We start from the raw sequence: 15,153 nt of genomic DNA, 5'->3' as shown, positions 1-15,153 counted from the left end.
TGGATGTGCCTAATAAGGTAGGCTATACTTTCCTAAATACCATTATTGAAAGATTGCCGTCTTTTTCTGGACTCAACACGTCCAAAAGCGCTTAACTGCTCCAGTTTCATATGTTCTGTGTAATCCCCGGCACCTTGTGTGGTTGTGCCCTTAGTGAAAAGCATATGCAAAAACTCAAAATACTAAAATAGTCTGCTCATAGACCCGCACATACACACTACTAAAGAATACATAGACTGCATATGATTACGATCTATTGTATTTTGTGGTTTAGAAATATTACTTTGCAATGACAGAAAATCAGCTCTTAGTATATTTGCTTACATTAAGAGTAGTCGAAGATGAAGAATAATGCACACTCACCGCTTTTTGGATGTAGGTTTTAACTACTTTCCTACATCTGCTGGACCGCTGCCTCTTATTGCTTCTTAGCTTTCTTTCTTAGCTCTTTACTGAATGGCTAAGAGCAGCAACCCGCTGCCCAGCTGCAGGCAATCTCCAGGAGCTACAGGGCGGCTGCAAGAGGCTATCAATGTTGAAACATCAGAAACAGCCACAAGGCTGACTAGTTGGTTTTAATGCAAATCTTTAGAAGAAAGAAAACCCCCTCTGCAAACCTGCTTCTGTGCGGCGACAGTGACTGCAGCAGCACCACCACCGGGTTGCGGTTATACGGCAACGAGCGAGCTGCTTTCTGGGCTGCTGCTTTCCAAGCTGTTCCCAGTGGCTGTCTTAAATTTCCTCTCCGCTCTCTGAGGGATCACTGAGCGTAGCGTAACCTACGTGTCAAGCCGCACCTCAGTAGCAGTAACAAGCGTTAACTGCCTCCGACACAGTTTGTGAATATAATAGCAAAACATGTACACAACGTAGCTCAGCTAGGAGTTGGCTGGGTCTCACACCGCTAGGAATCGTCCGACATGGCACTTTAGAAAGCTTACCACACAGTCTAAACCGCCACTTGGCGCTGTAGAAGGCACAAATACTCCGCTTTGCCAGTTTAGCCATAAACATGAATTAGCGTGACTCTCTAGGTATTCTGTACATGCTACCATCTGTAGTTTTGTCCATCCAAACCTGTAATAGATATTGGACGATAGACATTTGTAGATGAATAAATCAAAGGAATGAGGGCACATTTACATTTCATGGGTTACCCGGAACGTCAATAGAAAAGCATGCATGAATTTTCATACAAAATGCGCATAGCCATGTGGGTGTCCCTCTTCGTGGGATGTTGTCCTTCTTTTGAGGTACACTATTTATCTCAGCATTTTATGCGTGTCTCGCCGTTTCCCAATTAGAAATTAATACTGTCCAGTATGTACCCCAATATATAGCAAAACTTTATCAACTCTTTGGCAACTGCGTTAGCGTTTGACGTTACAGCACATTTTACGGGTTTCTTAACATCAACGTTTCAAATAACTGGTGGGGACAGGAGGAGTATCAACAAAACATGTTTCACACTTTGCATAACAGGGGATGCACATGGAAACTGTTATGTACGTGTCACGTCACCGCGCAACGGCGGGATGTGACAGATTAAAGGAACGGTGTTGGAAACTCTGGCAGGCCCTGTGTAGATATCAGCCCTGCCTGACGAGTCTTATTTAGCGGGTGGGAACCCGCGTTGGGTCACCAGCGCGACCCCTCCCCTGTGCAGACATTCATGTGACACCATGAATCCAACACTGGAGACGAGGAAACAAAACTGCCCACACAGGCAACTGAAAAGCAAATTCCAGCTGCTTAATTACAGCACAACACCCACACACCAGGGAGAAGCACCAGGATCTGAATCCAGCGTCCTCAGAAGCAAGGGACACAGTGAGCGAGTCCTCCACCCACCACAATCAGCAGCAGTGTCCAGAGGTGAGGTCAACCACCACAGCCCGCGCTGCAGGTGCCTTGTACCAGGAAGGCCATTGCAACAGGGATGTACACGCCCAGAGCAGGCACTCCATCCAGAATGGCAGTGCTACTCACTACCGCCTTCGCCCACACAAGGCCAAAGCAAGCAGAATGCAATACAAGGCCCTTTCGACATACACTGACCCATCATCAGTGGTGCCACGGTGGACCATATGGCTTCAAAAATTATAAATGGCAATGGACTGTAAAGACATTACCACGCCCAGAAAGAGGAGGTCCCATCGGCTACTGAGCATGTGAGGGTTGACGTATTACACATTTTCAACTCTCTCGCCACACAAGATGGAACCGATGTCTACAGGTCAGTGAAGGACGCCCGCACAGCACACTTCATGACACAGTTGATACCAGACTACGAGACATTCAACTTCTGCACCACAGTCCAAACCGAAGAGGAAACTCTCGACGCGTATCACACCAGACTCCGATGGCTAGCCCCGTCATGCGACTTAGAGGACGTTGACAGAGATCAGACGCCAGATAACGGAATACAGTCAGCCTTTAGAAATGGGAATGGGAGGGAGTGATCAGAAGTGAGAAGGGTGGATAAAGTTGCATGTTTCATGAAATAATGACAATGGCTTTAAAACCCAATGGGGATGTGTTAGGCTCACATAAATCTGCATGATGTTATTGTGACTTTGCATGCAGGATGGGGAGAATAAAACTAAAGCCATACTTGTATTGCTCAATAGATTTCTATGACAATGTATATAGTGCATAGTTAGTTTACTATGAAAGGCTAGTTTATTATGTAATGTGGTTTGCTTCCAAGGCATTACTATAAATAATTTTTAAGCACATGAAATGCAAAGCAAAAAAAACTAAAAACATCAATATCAACTAAGCCTGGGAAGATGTGCTCAGTTGCTTAAATTGTCTGCAACCCAGTTTCACAATTTAACCAAAGTGGGTGATACTGGGCAAATCATTTAATCACACTGGGCCTCATTTACAGGCACGGCTACCGTCAGGGTTGTAAACAGGCACGGCTGCTGCCGGAGTTGCCTTTTTTTCCCGGCACCCGTGAATGGGCAAGAACCGGGTCATGCCGAGTTAGGCGGACCCAGTACTTGCCCATTTTCGGGTGCCGGAATCAAGGGACTTCTCATCCCCATTCCGCCCCATAGGGCTGAATGGGTATGGGGACGTTAATGCACCGGCACATTCAGAGTTGTGCCGGTGCATCAGACGTGCTGTGCTCGCGGGTGCCTGTCAGCCCGCCAGGAAAAACCTGGCGGGCTGACAGGCACCCGCGACCACAACACATGGTATGGCAGTCTGGGAACTGCGGTACCGGCATGCGTACTGTAGTTCCCAGACCGCCAGGGTCGTAATGAGGCCCAATGTGTCTTATCTGCAGCCCTCTAAGTGATTCTGATTCACTTCAAAGCTTATCTGTGATTATAAAAAATAAATGCCTACAGAGTTGCTCCATATATAATAAAATTGCAATTTAGGTATTTTGCACCACAAAGTTATTTGCCACTTAGTCACTTGAACTCACTTCCATGGTGCGTCCAAGTATCAAAGACTGATTATGCTTATTGTAATGTCCTTTTCTATAAAGTCACATCTGTTGGTGCAATCCTTATGCAAATGAGGAGGTTTGCATTTTTTTTGCCCACATGCGCCTGGAAGACCTCCAATAGATGAGTTTTCTGCATCTGTTATGATCCTGTAGTTTAACTTTTTTTGTTATGTGTTAAAATGTCATCTGCCACTAATGTTAAAACAAAAGTAGATTGGGGCAGAGGTGGGCGGTTTGGGGGGTGTAATTGAGACCGTATGCAATTGCGTGCACTTCATTTGTGGGGAAAATTAGCACTGTAGCAGGACTTTTTTCGTGGCTCACCCTCCTTTCCTCCCCCCACTCTTGCAATGCTGGATACTTACCTGCACCCGGGGCTGTGATTGAAGGAGGGCAATGGGCAGGTATGAAGGCGCTTGCAGAATGATGCACCTTGAGACCTCTTAGCCCCCCTCACCCTCGGAATGCTTGGGCACTTACTGCACACCTGGTTGGTTGGCATCTATGCAGTATCTATCCTTACAGCAGTAGTAATGATAGATATTGCAATCTGCCTACTTTATTCCGTCAACCCCCGACCCATGAGCATACATTCACTCAAACACACTTGCACACTATACTAACTCTCTGCTAACAACATACACACACGAGAACACTACAGTCCCTTAGTCACAAGTCACCCACTCAATGTTGACAAAGACATGTCAGACACATAATACACACAAACACGCACGCATGCACCAGCATTCATGATACGCAGGCATATATACACATAACATTAACATTAAAATAATGCTCGGATCACTGCTGATGCTCCATTGCTTACTTTCAGAAGAAGAGTCTTCTGCTTCGGTCGGTCAGTACAGGCACAGTAGCAGCAGCAGCCTGGAAACGGAGCTGCTCAGCACACAGAGCATCTGGTAGAGAAAGACGGCAGGCAGATGCGGTTTTGCAATCTGGAGACCGGTTCTCAAAAAACCAAGGAGCAGACCTTTGCATGGAAAAAAGTGGTTGCATAGCAATCAGCACTGAGCGTGTCAGGCGTGCGCTCCAACAAGTTAAAATAAAAAGGTTTGCACTGGCCTGCTCCCTCGCAAAGCAACGTGGAGCAGAGGGAGGAGGTGTGCAACAACAAAAAAAAAAAATATGTCGGCGCCACTCCAGCTCAGAGCAACCCGGGCATTTAGAATTTTTGGGTGGGCTTTGCCCGCTCAGGCCCTACCTCATCCACACCTCTGTCTAGACACCCGAGAGCAGCAACCGCGGCAGAAGTCCAAGAGTCCACAGAGACTGAAGAGCACATCTGCCAAATTGTGGACACTATGAAACACATAATGGTCAGCCTCGCGGACACTGTAGAACCAACCAACGCAGACCCATACTGGGACTTGTTGAACGCTATATTAGCAGGCGAGTGGAAATCGTTTCTCCACAACAACCACAACCGTACGGTGGCAGTCAAAGATTTTCTCACAGGGGTATTCTCAGTCCGCCAGGAGCTATCAATCACTAATGATGTACTGATACTGAGAGGCATACGAATCCTTATCCCTGGCAGCCTACAGGACAGAATCATCACCCTTGCACATGAAGGGCACCAAGGGATTGTCAGAACCAAAGCCCACATACGACATAGGGTGTTTCCTCAATTAGACACAGAGGTCGAGAACATGATATCGTCATGCCACCCATGCCAAGTGACCAGTGCACCCCCTAGACCCGAAACAATCCAATCCACCCTGAGCGGCGCAACACGCTGGGAGGCAATAAGCATTGACTTTTGCACATTGCAGGAGGGCATATACCTACTTTTTGCCATGGAGGACTACTCATGCTACCCTGAAGTCGAGATCATACAATCCACTGCGGCGGAGGCGGTCATTCCGGTATTGGAAAAGATATTCGCCACACATGGGCAAAATACATACAGCGCGACAATGGGTCCCCTTTCAAAGGAGAGAGCTGGCGAAATACCTGGATGACCTGCATATCCACCATCACCACATCACCCCGAGATGGCCACAAGTTCATGAGGACAATCAATAAAGTGCTGAACATAAAGAATCAAAGCAGCCCATGGAAAGTCGAACTCCATCGATTCCTGAGGAACTACCGGCTGACATCTCACACCTCAAATGACATGCCCCCAACTGACCTGATGTACGGAACTCTCCTGAATTCATCGATACCTCACCACTCGAGCAAATGGGCAAACTAAAGGAAACAACGGCGAACCCACTCCAGGAGTGGCAACACATGAGCACCAAACGCCAGGCGAACGACGCTCGACACAAGGTAGAAAATCAAGTGTTAGTCCTGCGAAATACCTCAAAGTTGAAGCTAGCAAGCCAGTATGACCCCACCCCGTGGACTGTGAACCAGAGGAAGGGGACACTCGTAGTGGCCAGCCAAGGACACAAGACTATTGCAAGGAACGCGTCCTGGTTCAAACGCGGTTCAAACGTGTCCCCCACACCATGTGGAGGGAGGATAGCTCAGGGGCAACATGATCACCTTGGCAGCGAGACGACGCAGAGCAACACAGGTTCGATCCCCGGGTCCGCGCTTAGAAACCTCCGGGTATTAAGCGCGTTATAAATAACCAATTACAATTACATACCAGCGACAGGACAAGGATGACGAAGAGACAACCAACGGGAGACAAAAGCACGATGGAAGATGCTGAGCATGGACCTGACCCCAAAGACCACAGAAGGGCGGCAAGTGTGCCAACCAGCCCTGTAGAGGACGCCAGACCAGAGACACAGCCGCTATGGAACGCCCCCAGGTAAGCTGAAGGACTATGTATGCTGATATGGACTCAGAGTTGCACATAATCCATAAGGCGAGGTTAGTGTAATGTTAAAAAGGAGAGGGATGTTATGTACGTGTCACGTCATCGGGCAACGGCGGGACATGACAGATGAAAGGAACAGGCATCCGAAATCCTGGCAGCCCAGTGTAGATATCAGCACCTACCTGACGTGTCTTATTTAGAGGGTGAGAGCCCGCGTTTGTCACCAGCGTGACCCCCGCCCCTGTGGAGGCATTCTACTAATGTGTGTTCCAGGGTCACACCCTGGATCCAACAGAAACCACCCCAAACTTGCACCAGACACCCGAAACAGATAGCTATCACTTGTCCAACGAAGAAAAGCAATATAGTGATGACGCCAACCTTGAATTAAGCAGAATGTACTACCATCCAGTCATGTAAAAACACATGAATAAATTGAGTTACCTCCACGCCCGGTGCTGGGTGATCGCGCCGCTGCAGCATACTTTAGTTCGATGCTCGGGCAGATATTTCAGGGGTGCGGAGGAGTACCTACAAACGCATTTTAATTACTGGGACAAGGTGGTTCATTTTACAGCACTGTGTTAGGAGAAGAAACCACAACAAACCCAAACTATTTTACAGGCAACGCATGAGCTTGGTATGATTTAATGGGAATTGTGAAACAATGCTAAACCGTATAGATTTAGGGTAGAAGTATACAATTAAACGGAGCAAGCGGAATTACTCTTGGATCACATCTTGCAGCAATAACTAAACCGGTCTGTCACATTCATTAACACTTGTTTTGCAGCACACAGCATCCCTGCCACCTCACTAGTTGTTGAAGTTTGTTTGCATTAAAGGAGGCTGGGACCGAATGTGCTGCGATATGTACTTCGTATGAATGCATTATGAGGTGGTGGTGGATATGGAGATGCGCAGGGAGGAAGAGGTTCACGCTGGTTTGAGGGTCGATGGACCATCAGGAATGGTTACGTGGAGAAAGGAGAAAGGGCTAGGGAGTCTACCAATACATACTGGTTAGATGCAGCGGGGTGACGATATTAGGGGTGCCAGTGGGAATGTCAGCGCATATGAAAATATGTTTATTTCCAGTCCGGTAGGGTCAGGGCAATTTAAATGTCGCATGGGCAGCAATTGGCTACAAGGAAGAGCGAGGGGGCTATGGTGACCCAATGGCTAAACGGTTAGAGCATATGTTACGTCTGCAGTTTAATCTTTTAACAGTCGCTCTTTGACAAGCTTGTGTGTGCATGCGTGCCTGATGACAAGTTGTTTATACACTTTCAGTCAGGGGGAGGCCTACCTTAACAGCTTGTTTGTACCTTCTGTCATGAAATCTTCTCTTAAGGCCGGTAGTACTGGTTTACGTACAGTGCTGCTTCTCACTCTTCCTCTGGTGCATTGGGTTAAGGGGTTGAAATAGCTCACCGAGGCATCTACAGACATCCTAGCTTAGGCTAAAGATCGCTTCTACAAGGGTTGGGCTAAGCCACAAAAATGCCGATAACTAATTTGCTGGCCACGGGTGAATCCCAGTCGAATGACTTATTAACTTCAGCCAACAGCTTCACTAACATGCGTGTAAAGTTTGCGTCGCTGGCGTCAACGCAATCTAGTTAGTTCAGTTGTTGAGGGCACTCTTTCCTTGTAGACTACTAGCTCTGATCCAATTAAGATTGCTGCTTGGGTAAGGTTCCTTTTGCAGGGAGGTCGTTATTAACAAAGATGTCACAGGTTCATATTACTCTGATAACTCAAGGGATTATTGCATCTACTGCAGTCTCCGATAAATCCACTGCAGGTTTAAGTTTCTAATGCCTGTATGCAGTGCTCCAGATAAACATTTTAAGTGGGAGTATTTTACTCCCCATTTTAAATGTTGGGAGTACAATTAATTTTTTGTTACCAATGGGATTATTTTATAAACTAGAAAGAATATTTTCAACTGTAAAACAGAAATGTTTTGTGAAAAATACTTCTTTGCACTAAGTTATTCGTGCATATTTAAAGATATGTTAGACCTAGGACAGCTCACCCCTCACGCAATTTCAAATAAAGAAAATATAATGGCAGCCATGGTGGAACGATATGGATGTGCATCGGGCCACTACACCCCACACTCCTTTTTCATAGGTGCGGCTACTACTGCACACAAGGAGGGTTTAGGCGATGGGGCGATAAAGAACATAGGCAGATGGGAACCCAACAGACTCAAGCTGTACATCAGGCACGGAGAGAGGTAGAGGGGTCTTGGCCACAACAAATAAGGAATGGGCGGTCGCAACAGCAAGGTGCTGAGGGAAGAGTGGGAGGGTGGGGGCTGCTATGGGTCTTGCCGGGAGTGATGCTTTAGAGGGCATTAGGGCGTAGGGCCTGGCTCCCGCTTTAACACATGTTCATTTTCCTGCCCAGATTAGACTTGGGTCAATACGTACAATAATGGGCCGAATAAGGCCTGGGTGGCAGGCACGCAGCAGATGGGAATGGGGAATATTTGTTTGGACATAGCTCCATGGATATGTTTGGACCAGTAGTACACATAGTACCACAACTCCATGGATATGTTTGGACCAGTAGTACACATAGTACCACAGGAAGAAACTTCTATTATTACTGGGCGATTGGAAGAAGTAAACATGTATCTTGTTTAACGTGTATGAATAACTAGGGGGAAAGAAATTATTATTACAAAAACATTTCCATTTTCCAGTTAAAACATTTTTATTTGCTTATAAAATCCGCTAATTGGGAATTGGACTTAAATTTGTACTCCCTAAAAAAATATTTTACTCCCAACTTTAGAAATAGGGAGTAAAACACTCCCACTTCAAAATCTTATGTGGAGCACTGGATTCCCCGATAGGTAGTTCCCAGCTAGGTGAGAACAGCAAAGAATAAGTGCTAGACGGCCCTCTGTATGTAGTTCTGTTCAAGGATTTCCAGATGAACAGGATTAGCAAACATGAGCATTTCCTGGACTGATAGTGTAGTGCATATTTGCAGTGCAATGATCAAGCTCATAAGTGCCATTAGTGCCTAATACTTCTGCAGAAGCCAAAACTGTTGCCTTTGCCAATGCTTGTTTTTAACAGGGTTTCAGGGCAGGACATGCATAGTGCCTGAAGGTAGACCCAGTCAGGGCATTTTTATTACACTAAAAGCTCGGTTACAACCCCAATTAAGTCATTAACTTTCAGAAGACTGCTTTGAGAAAACACAGACAATTTGAGTGCAATGATTAGCATGGCCAAGGGCAGTCAATAGGTGGCCAAATAACCAAACACCTACAAGCTTTGTGTCCCTCCTAATATCTCATGTCTCCCCATCTATGCTCGAATGCAATCGTTTTAGCTTTAGCACCACCCAATATAGATTAGGACACGAAATGTACAACTAAGGAGGTCCCATTGTGAGACACACACACGTTAGCATTTTATGTGGAAGTTAGGTTTGCAGAACACTCTACTAGCTCCTCATTCCCCAGTGGTAGCTGCTGCTCACTGGTTAATGCCAGATACCGAGGAGCTGCTTTTAGCTCCCGCTTGTCCAATCTTAATTTCGATCCCTGCACAATCATATATGCATACACAATATAAAAAACTATCACATAATGCATACAGAAGTTTGTAGAGAAAAAACAGTGGAATGATATTCATCGGAGGAGACGGGTGGTTGCAATTTATTACCCCACAAACAGAGATTAAACCACTCCCAACAAAAAGAGTTTGCAACCTGTCCAAAGATAAGGTTCTTCCCGCATAGGCTACAATTAAGAGAATACCAATCCATTTTACCGTAAAATTAGGCTGAAACGCCTTATCTATTAATATCACCAGAATGCCCAGTCGTGTGAGAGACCAGAGGCCACTGTTGAAAGTGCAACAAAAAGAAGCTTTCTAAAAGTGTTTCCAGATGGCAAACAATCTGTCCACAATATTATATTTGTGTCTACAAAAGAAATTCTGATATCTAAATCATATTGAACAGTTAAATTAAATATTCCTTGTATAACTTGAACTTCTCCATTTAGACATATTAAAGCTTCTACGACCTGCATTAAACCAGTCAGATTACCCCAACTTCTTCACAAAATGTCCTCTGGGAAAATCTGGTTCAATTGGCGTCGATTCATTCCCATTTCGTCATGGACTTCTTACCTCAATGTTTTGAAGCCATCGTCCCTTCGCCAAGAAGCTCTAGTCTTATTTCACCCCTGCACCCCAAAAAACACACACAGGCAATAAAAAACACTTTTACCCTCTCAGCACTCCAACCGCCAATTGCATTTGCCAAACTTATAGAAGCATACCACCACATAGGACCTGGGTCCTTCTGACCTACACCCAACATTTACCGCGCAACATGCAGCGCATGGAAAAAGGGCACTCCAAAAAGGACCATTTTGCTTGCTTAATACCCCATCCCATGGCCGATAAAATACTAGCACCATCACCTTTGCCATGAAAAAAGGGGTGCAGTCACTAGTTGCTTGCCTCCTACCCATGTAAGACTATCATCTATCGGAACCCGGACATTTTTCTTCTTATCACAAGTATCCACGGATACATTTGTGAAACTCCAAAGCCACATTTTTTCAAACAATCTCTCAAAGTAGACCTCAACGAGTGTCAATTGTTTGTCCGGGTCTACCAGACGTACTTACGACCAGAACCAGCATTCATTTGACGTTTGTTCCAATGTCATTTAGCCTTTGCCGCAGCATCCGACCTTCTCTAAAACGCCTCCATCAGAATTGCTTACGTTTCAGTTATATTAAGAACTTTTACCTGTACTCCTACACCACCTTGCAAAAGGAATTACCTGCAAAATCCTACCAAATATGCATGTACAATTTGGCAACTTCAACGATTCGTGATCATTGCCGTAAAATCATGCCATCCCACTAAGCTATCCATAGTATAAAACATAACAACATGATTATTTAGGTAGTCTACCTACAATTATTGACCGAAATGTTTCTTCTAGTAATCGCATACGGATGGCATATGACCAATTACTATGGGATCCCAGAACAGCAGAAAATCGGATCACGACCAAGGGGGCGACTACGTGTGCACTGCATAGAACACAACATAGTGTCGAAACCCTATTCCCCAATCTTCGGGGTTTTGTAAATACTGCAATGGTTCACTACTGGAAGGAAGCCTGGCCCACCTACACGCGATGGGATGTCAACCACAGGATTCCCACATAAACGCTTCCCTTCCCAGTTTCACTCAACTCACAAGACAGGGGATCGTGTAAAATTGTACCAAACTCAATTCACCAATGCATTAACATAAAGAGGTGGTAGGTCTGAGCCAATAAGTGGACATTGTATGGAACGATTCAATTAAGTTACTAGGAACTGATACAACGTTAGAGATTGATCAAGAAATGCAACTAAACCTTCGTTTCTATAAAGTAAATCACACCACATGACAACGAAAACTGTTTGCCGGGATCAGAAATACATAGGACGAGGAATGTTGCACGCAGTGCATTTTAATGTCAATGACACGTGTTAACCCTGCACCAGGAGCTTCCCAAATGCAAATGCACCTTCGTATTTTAATATAAACAAACCAGGCACATCATATAAACAAACCAGGCACAGTTTACAAAATGCGTGTCCTAATCCATATGTGCAGAACATTAAAGAAAGCACTGCACCTAAAATAGTCTCCCCTCCCCAGTACTGACGGCCATATTTCAAACTTTGAAACACGAAACTCTTCCACCCTGTCAGTCCGTGGGCCAGCATTCCGCCCAACCTTTCTTTGATCCCAATTAATAATGACGCACCTTCCACAGGGCTGGCCGTGCCTGTTCTACTGAAAGGAAAGAACAGTCGTGCTCATTCCACTCCCACGAACTCCGCAAGGAAGAATTGTGGGTAAATGTTCTCTGCTTCAGCCCCGGAGTCTTTTGCAGCGTTGCCGAGTCAGAATGAAAAAATAAGCTGAATGTCCCTCTAAAAAACGCCCAAAACAAGCTGACTCCCAACCAAATAAGATGAAAAAACAAGCGCACTTATAAAACAACACAGATAGGTCTCAAAAGAAAAAAAACAAACAGTAAAGCAAATATACATAACGCAGACACAGTATGCTAGAACAGAACGCATTTATTAAAATCGCATTTTATTTTCAGGAAAATGTGTGCACTTTTATTTCTCGTCTGAATGGGACTTCTAAAAACACATCTTTGGCAATCATTCTAACCATTTATGTTAGTAACCTGGAGTGCAATTCATAAGGTCATAGCAAAGAATTTCGCATATTCTTCTGTGGGGAAGTACTCTGGTTGGCCCATGCAAATCGTGAATGGGAGCAACAGGTGTGGAAATTAATGTTGGTGAGTCCTCTTTAATGGCCCAGGATCACACCCCCAGAGAAAAAAAGTTAAGGGGTGCCACCTGACCTTATCATCAGGTCACTCGAAGGGATGGAGGAAACACAACTTTACAGAGGCCACCTACCCATGGTCCATAGCTCTCAACTCACATGCTTTTGGCGGGTGTCACCTGCCTTGTAAAGAGTGGACTCACCCGCCAAGCCTCCTGCAGGCCCATTCATTTCAATGGGCCTCTCACCCGCCAAAAACAAAATCGGGTGTTTTCACCCGCTTTTGCGACTCAAATTTTTGAGAGCTATGCATGGTCAGAGGGGGTTGCTGGTAGTAGGTAACATGCCAAGAGGCGAAGGTGAGGGGGGATAAGGAAGGCACGCCCCTAAATACTCACATCAGAAAAAATACAACCTGCTACAGAAAAAAGGACCAATAAACTCTTGCAAGGATAGCAAGTTTTATTTTTACAAAAGGTAGATGCGCCAGCAAAGAACTTTGCTTCCAAGAACGTTCTGAGGGGAAGAGGTGCACAACCTTAAAAGGGTGTACAGCGTCATTTCTATACAGTGAAAGCCCGGGTGGCTGGTTGGTGTGACCTTATACAGGGTCGGCCTACTCCATAGGGGATTCCAGGCCATTGGTCCCCGCCCAGTCCGTCTGTCTTCCATCATGTGGGGTCTGCTGGGCTCATCCTCTCTAGGAAACCAAGGCTGAAGAGTCAATTAGCTACATTTGAAAAATAGTGCCACTTTATGATTACACAGTGCACCTAGCAGGCTCGAAGACTGCCATAGGGGGAGTCTCTAGGGCATACTAACCCCCACACACTCACATTTCACTCACCCCTATCGCATCTCTCATCTTCCAAAGCTTCCACCCTCGCTTTTAAACTGTAATTTATCCCTCCCTGTACCTTGCACCTTGCATTGCTAATCATGCTTTGGGGAATAAAGAAGGGATGACCATACTCTTAGATCTTTTATGGTTGATTGGTTTATGGTCGGTGGTCTGGGGTTGAGTAATGTCTTGGAATTCAGGGGTCTTAGGACTGTGCAGAGGCAGGGGCCATAACTTGTGGTTGGCTGTGTGATGGTCGGAGGCCTGTTTCGGCTTGGCTGTGATAACACGTACACCGAGGTGCCCAGAACTATCTTGTGGCCTTCCCGGGCACATTCTTTCTTAGAGCAACATATTGTCAACACTTTAAGAACAAAGGGGGGGGTTCCTGTAAAAGTTAGCAACAGCGTGGGCTTCTCTCATCACCGCTGTGGGGCTGTTCAGATTCCCTCTGCAAGCTTGCGGCCTGTGCTCAGCACACTGAATACAACGTGGTCATGCAGTCCCTATGCTTCAACTATGGCTACAAAATGGCGTCTGTTTACATGTGTGCCCTATTTCTAAATCAGATATAATATTATGATTGTGTGGGGACCTTTGGGATGTCCCTCCTCCCCCCTGGGCTATTAGAGATCTCTCAAGGGGGCTTGCCTCACCCTAAAGTGCCTAGGGGAGTGGGATAGGTTCATTCCTTCCCAACATTCCCCCCTTTTGTTACTTCTACAGTAACACATTCTACTTCGTCTTTATACGGGATGGGGATCATGTGAGGGAGTGGGTGGTCCGTATGGATAGCACTATTTCTTGTATTGCGAAGTACTTTTGCAACCCCAATTGACACTATCATCATTGCGCTACTAGGTACTGCTTTGGCACAACACCGAAGGCCCATTTGTCAGTGTCACGCTCACCTCATTCCCACGGAGGCGCAGGTCTGGCTTCGAGTGCTGATGCTTCTTCAATGGTGAAGCGCAAGACTCTGAAGATGGACAGGTAGGGCCCCTCTACTCTGGCTTCTCTGGCTCGCAGGAATATTCCCCTGTGCGTGAAAAGGGAGTATTACCTACTGACGGAATAATGCTCAAGCCTTCCACTCCCTTCCAACCCTCCACGATCCCCTTCCACGATTCCCCATGAAGTCTCACCTTAGGGTCTGGAAGGATGAGTTCTCCATCCTGCTTCTGATGCAGGGGCGCATTGAAACCCAGTTACTTCACTGGATTGAGGTTTGATGGAAGTTCAAATAAGCTTGATTGTTCAGGTAAGGCGCTGCAAGAGTTCTGTTGCAAGTTCAAAAGTTCAAGCTTAATAATAATGTTCTTTGTCTTATTGCAGCAAGCACTAACGCTTATGTCTTTTTCCCCTTAGGGGCCGGGGTTCGGAATGCCGGAGATATGGCGCCGACCCGAAGTGAAACGTGCAGATCCAATAAATGACAGGTAAATTCTGGATGAGCGTTCGGGTAATGTCTTTGCATTCGCTCATTCAATGTCTTTGTCTTTTTTCCCCATAGGGGCCGGGGTCCGGAATGCCAGGAAGCGGCAGGACCCGAAATGAAATGGGAATGACCCAACAGGTAAGTCTTAGAAGGAAACTGAGCTTTTCCTATTCCCTTCCTTCTCTCACCTTGTGTTCTTGTCTTTCTCTCTCCAGGCGCTGGGAAGTGGCTGCGGATCCGGACGATCGCTGCTGAAGA

At 45.9% G+C, this 15,153-nt stretch overlaps 1 protein-coding gene across 2 annotated transcripts in view; it reads right to left on the bottom strand.

The window, feature by feature from the left end:
• ESD (esterase D) overlaps nucleotides 1–12,232 on the bottom strand; it is a 376,126-nt gene extending 363,894 nt beyond the window's left edge. Inside the window, exon 1 of one of the 2 annotated variants that reach the window (XM_069639904.1) lies at nucleotides 12,075–12,232. Coding sequence is in view for 1 of the 2 variants with exons in the window: in XM_069639902.1 (XP_069496003.1) it covers nucleotides 11,943–12,033 (91 nt within the window). In the remaining variant the exon portion in view is untranslated. Of the gene's footprint in view, nucleotides 1–11,942; nucleotides 12,049–12,074 lie in introns of those variants that run through there. The other variant, XM_069639902.1, reaches the window with a different exon arrangement.
• Nucleotides 12,233–15,153: the final 2,921 nt, after the last annotated feature.

Source organism: Ambystoma mexicanum, chromosome 7q (assembly GCF_040938575.1).
Source record: "Ambystoma mexicanum isolate Mex_15411 chromosome 7q, UKY_AmexF1_1, whole genome shotgun sequence".
Classification (NCBI taxonomy): Eukaryota; Metazoa; Chordata; class Amphibia; order Caudata; family Ambystomatidae; genus Ambystoma; species Ambystoma mexicanum.
This window is presented reverse-complemented; position numbering and strand designations above follow the sequence as displayed.